Source organism: Sipha flava, unplaced genomic scaffold (genome assembly GCF_003268045.1).
Source record: "Sipha flava isolate LNK unplaced genomic scaffold, YSA_version1 21895_pilon_pilon, whole genome shotgun sequence".
Classification (NCBI taxonomy): domain Eukaryota; kingdom Metazoa; phylum Arthropoda; class Insecta; order Hemiptera; family Aphididae; genus Sipha; species Sipha flava.
Window position 1 is genome coordinate 1 of NW_020272844.1, and position 6,283 is coordinate 6,283.

Sequence of the window (6,283 nt, forward strand, 5' to 3'; positions counted from 1 at the left end):
GTTTAAATAAGCATTTCTGATTTTATGAGGTTTTGTGGATTCCTTATAACATCTTAATGGCTCCACGTACAAAAAACGTTCAGAACCGCTATATGTACAGTTACTACGTTGTATAATCAGTATTATACACGTCATAATAATTTTATTTTTTTCATTCCTTACGTTTTATACATGGACCTAATTACCTGTGCTGGCACTATGATTTGCGAGGCCCTGCGCAAATTATAAACGCGAGATTCCGAATCTGAATACGAATTATTATATTATTAGATTGGTACATAATTAAAATATTTTATCATTGAACAGTTAATATTTAATTAATTAATCAACAATAGAATCTACACGAATTCACATAACAAAACGCCCATATTTGGAATCGAAATACTAATAATAGTACTAACAATAATACTAATAATATTAATAACAATATGAGTTTACATAAAAACCCGGGCCTTACTTAGTATCTATATTTTATTTATTTTAACACTACCTTCTATATCGCAGTGATTAACTGAATGAAGGTAATATTGTTCATATATTATTTATAGTAATTAAATAAGACTCACCAACGTTTCTCGGTCATCGTTTAAAAATACGGCAACGGCAACTGTCAAACATTCCACATCCGACAGAATAATCACGTTCTATCATTCACAGGAAAACAAAATAAAAAATGTATTATACTGGTGATATCAAGGTTATATTAGATTTATTAAATCGGAAGAATGTTGATAATTAATAATATGAGAAAAGCCAATTGTAGATAGATATTATTACGAACTATTTTATTGTTATCAACCGATTGTGAGTTACGAGTACGTATATTAAATGACGTCATCGGTCAACCGTGTGTATAAACAAAAAGAAAATCACTGATCTAATAACAAAAAAATTTTCTGGACGTATTATGCATTACAGATGATTTATATAATTCATACGATTTATACGAGTGCAAGAAACATATTATATCAACGTTTTTTCTATTTAGTTAGATTGTTATATACTAAAAATAAAGAGGAGCACTCTATGCGATTACACTTTCTGCACACTCCTCGCGCCGGCACTGACCACTACGAGTGCTTGTCTATATATCTCGGGGATCTTTTCGGTTATCTAGCCGCCATCAATATTTTCATTTTTCTGGGCATATACCGGCTTCATTTTATTTAGGTGATTTAATATATCCTAGGATATGTTATTGCAAAATAAAGTTCTTTTAAAATTTTTTCGCAAAATATATTTTATTTTACAAATTGAACCGGCCAAAATTCCGCAATATACATCAACATTTTTTCAAATATATTTTCTTCTTTGTAGAGCTGCCTCCATATAAATTTGCAGAGGTAACTGTGTAACATTGATCTGCTTGAGCCTCATCTCTTTTTATTCTTGGATTTAGCCTTCCCCTACATACTTTGCACTTTTTGTGTGTGTGCTCCAGTCAGTGCCAGATTACCCATTAAGCAGAGTAGACGCCCGCCTTAGGGCCTCACTCATTTAAGGAGCCCTGTGAAAATGGAAAACTATATTTTTTTATTTAACAATACATGCATTTTATTTACGAATTAACAGGACAAAAGTCATTATGAAATATATATTATATATATATATATTAAGCTGTAGACGTTATAGGTAGTATTAATAATATAATTATTTGGAAAAAAATATAAATAATATAATAATTTATTGATTTTTCTTGCAAATAAAAAAATTCAATAAACACAATTTTGTTTTTAAATAATAGTTGGTTATTATTAAAGCTTTTTACTTTAATTATTGAATAGTAATGTTAAAAATGTATATAAAAAATTATTTTGTAAGGACCAACATTTTAATTGCCTAGGGGCCCACAAATGTTTAATCCAGCACTTGCTCAAGTCAATTGATTTACTAAAATACCATATCTTTGAAAAAAATTTGATAGCATCACTTTCCTCTTCGATTGGTTTCGAGTGACGTAAGAAATTTATGTTTACCAAATCTAAACCTAAACGTTACTAACAAATAACAGTACGACAGTAGGGTCGTTTGGTTACATATTTTAACTTAGAAAGCATGTATCAGCATGTTATCTACAGGTATATGCGCGGAAGAATAGCGGTTAAATAACCGAAAAGATCCTATTTCGGTATATTTTCTATTCATATTTTACAACCGATTTTTCCGTAACCGGTATAATTATTTTTTATTCTTCCCTCCTTCACCAAGGTCGCAGAGCTTTTGCTGTCCCGCCGACAAAGTAATCCATCCGAAGAGGGATCGGAGAACGATTGTCGATGACGAAGAATCAGAGTTGGACAAAGTCCTGGACCGAGCGGCACCGGAACCCATCAAACCGTTGCCAGAAGAACCGGAATGTGGCATCAACACCAAATCCATATCAAAAATATTGGCCGTGCAAAACGCGACGGCCAGCGATTGGCCGTGGATGGCCGTATTCCTTGAGACGACCAACTATATGAATTTCTGCGACGGTGTGTTACTTAATCGTCGGTTTGTACTGACAGCGGCTCATTGTTTTAAAAGGTATTTCCGACTTTACAGCGGATATCACGCTTTTCCGATGGAAAACTATCTTAAAATATTCATTTTTTCCCACTTTCCCACTGTTGTAATATATAATTAGTGTTTTGGTCCGTTAACCGGCTTTGAAAAATTAATTTTGAATCGTTTACTTCTGTATAATTCCAATATAACCATTTTATGATATACGTTGTTACAAAAATGTTTAAATATCCTATTTAAAAGTCTATTATTTCATTATATACGTTTATAGCTAGGGTACGTTTTGAAAATAATGACCGTGTACACAGTTAGGTATAATAGCTATTGTAATAAAATTAGATAACTTTTCCAACAACAGAATCCGTATAATAGGTATACCGGTATTCGTTCTTTGTTGCCATAGTAAGACGCAGCTAATGCTACACTAATGTATAAAAAAAACTCATCAATGTGACCAGGAAAAGATAAAAATTATCTAATTAGTAATTTATGCTAATTTATTGCAACCGTCATTATACTTGTTTAACTAACCAAATTCTACTTCTCATTTACCTTGTACGGGTTTTTCATTTTCAAAACTTACACTAACTACACGAAACCAATTATTGGATTTTCGATTGCAATAAATTAAAATTTTCATCGTAACTTTTATCATAAAATTGCAATTTTGAAATCGTATAGAGGTAAAAACTTAAAAAATTAAGTTGCCAGTTAAGGGATGAAAATACGAATTTGATATTACCGTAATATTATTATGTTTGACACATGGCCACTAAAATTGGAGAAAAAAAGTGTAATATTTACGGATATATTTTCATCGGGAAAACATTGTGAGTCACTCTGTATATATGTATGTTATAACAAGTTGCGAATACCGGTCAGAGGTTATCGAATTTAATGCGTGTACGTCACCAGCAACGAATTGACATATCGGCAAATAAAAAAAACTAAGCTCGCATTTGAGAAAACATATACTAACAATACAATATTACATTTTTTCATGAACAATAAACATGAATTATTTATAGCATATGAACGCATGCTTTCAAAACGATAAGACAATAACATAATTTATCGCATGAATGGATTTGTAAACAAGTGCTCTCCCCCCCAAAAAAAAAGCAAATTGTTTTTTTAAATTGCTTCGCTGGTCCAAGTTCAAAAAAATTGTAAAACAGTCCAATTAAATTCAATAAATGTTCGAATATAATTTGATTTGAAACAAACGAAAAATCTTAGAGATTTTTCATAAAATAATTGTTTCTTCTTTAAAAACCTGTTTTCATCAAATGTTACGCCCATGTATCCACCACAAATTTTACAAATCATGCGATTACGTATTTATCAACGATATTAATTATATACATTTTCGTTACTCGTGTGTGTACACCTTTTCCACCTTAACCATTGAATACGGACAAATTTACATGGCCATTTGGCGGTGGCCCTTTGGACGTACGGAACAAATGGACATAAAAAAATTGATATTTAATATCAAAAAAGTATTAAACATTTATTATTGAGTTATGTTTATTAAAACATTATTTATATTAAAAGTTGTGGGTATAAATAATATTAATTAAGATAAATATCTAGTGTTATTTCACGTAAGAATGATGTTTTAGTTTTAGTAACATAAATTTGAACAATTCTGAAAATTCAATTATCCGAATCAATAAATTTCTTTAATTTTTTTTAGGGCACTCTCGCCTGTTTCAAGTTTCAAAATATATCACGTCCAGCTTGTGCTTTTCTGTTGATAAAAAACCATAAACTCGGATGTTTTACTCCCATTTCGTCGGCATTTAATCTCCTATGATTGTATTAACGTGTAAATGAACCAGAACGGCAGAACTAATACATGCAGTATATATGTTACGGGTAGAGTACGAAAATCGGGTAACGTGGACACTACCCATGCCCATTAAATAAACATATTTGTAAGACGTTTATTTTGTAGGTGCATTGATCGGGTAATTTGTACATTATCTACTTTTAAATGGACAAAGTATTTTCATAAAATAAAATACGACAAAGTATAAATTGTAGATAAAATTAATAAAATACGATAAAATATAAATTGTACATTATGATGAATCGTGTGCATTGATATTGTATACTAATTTTAAACTTCTGTACGGTGCTACTGGTTTTCGAGTTCACTTGTTCGATTTATTAATGTTTGATAATTTAGTTTTTTAAAAAAAAAAAAAAAAAATTGTTTTCTTAAAAAGAGTAATTTTATGAGAGTTTTGATTTATTAATTAATAAAAGTAATAAAAATTCGGTAAATTTAACGGAATCAAAATATTATAACATATTATTTGAAATAAAAAACGTGAAAAAAAAAACAAATAAATCATAATGAAACTTTTATAAATATTTTAAAAAAAAGTGTCGGCTATAAAAAAATCTTTATGTGAAATAGCTAATGCACAATTTCTTTTCGGTGGTTTAAGTTTTAAAAAAATGTTTGTGTAAAAATAATTGTTTAACAAATAAATGTAGGAGTAAATGTATATCTGGAGAGGTAGTTTGCAACTCAAAATGCCACCCTGTTCCAATAAATAATTGTATTTAATATCAGTTTTTAATTTTTATTTTGAATTAATAATATTCGGCTTTTTTTCTACTTCATACTTTATTCATAGCATTCTGGATAATGTACACATTATATTATTCATATGAATAAGATTTACTTTACTCGGATAATGTGTTAACTACCCATTTTCGAACTTTACCTGTAACATATATAAATTATTATAAATAATAGTTAGTTTTATACCTATTTATTTTTTTGTATGTACATTTATCCTATACATTCAAAGGGTCACGTCCTAATGGCTACGTTCATTTGCACTAAATCGCGTAACTATGCACCACAAATGATGCATGAAACTTATTGCGTTTTTCAGCTACACCAAACAAAAGTTTGTGGTCAGGCTCGGCGAATACGATTTCACTACCACCAATGATACGCAGTTCATCGATTACAAAGCGTCGGACATCAGACCGCATCCGGACTATGATCCTGCCACGCACGCCAACGACATAGCCATCGTGAGGCTGAACAGGCCTACAGTGTACAACTCTTTCATTCGGCCCATCTGCTTGCCCAAAACCAACATGGACGTGTACAAGAAATCCGCTGTCGTCACCGGTAAGACAAAAGTATACTGTAATAGTAGCAGTTGATAGAAAGTTGTAATATAACCGTTCGTGCTATCGCCGGCTTGACCAGCCGCAAGGTCTCAAAATGTTATTCCAAAACTTAAAGCGGTCTGAACGTTTTGTAGAATCATACATAGATCTATAATGACCAATATAGTCGCCCGTTGTAGGATAAGATACGGCTTAATAGCACAATATTTGGAAAAGTACTTCAGTACGAATTTGAGTGCCATTGTTTCAACAAAGACCTAGACAGTTTCGGATCACGAGTACACGTGTCCAAGGACGAGGCGTCCGATGAAAATAAACACAGCAAACAAGTTTTTTCACGTACTTTTGTTTAAAAAGTTTAATTCGTACTGTTTCTTGACTAGCGTATATCTTGAGCACGCTATTACGTAATATGATCTACCTGTCGTCTCCGCACTCCAATCGAATAGAATATACCAGTGGTTTCCAATTAGTGTAAAGTCATGGACCCTTAACTATAAACTAAATTGGTCCGAGGACCCTTTTTTTGTAAATACTTAATTTTCAATTTTGTTTAATTATGAAAATGAAAAAAAAATCAAGCCTTTTCATAATATTATACACACACATTTTCTAA

At 31.1% G+C, this 6,283-nt stretch overlaps 1 protein-coding gene across 1 annotated transcript; it reads left to right on the top strand.

The window, feature by feature from the left end:
* Nucleotides 1-2,098: 2,098 nt before the first annotated feature.
* LOC112683059 (proclotting enzyme-like) lies at nt 2,099-5,715 on the top strand (the record flags this gene model as incomplete). Its single annotated transcript, XM_025553918.1, has 2 exons — nt 2,099-2,526; nt 5,421-5,715. Coding segments are annotated over 2 exons (708 nt in total), but the record flags the coding sequence as incomplete, so codon positions are not given.
* Between the last annotated feature and the right edge of the window lie 568 nt (nt 5,716-6,283).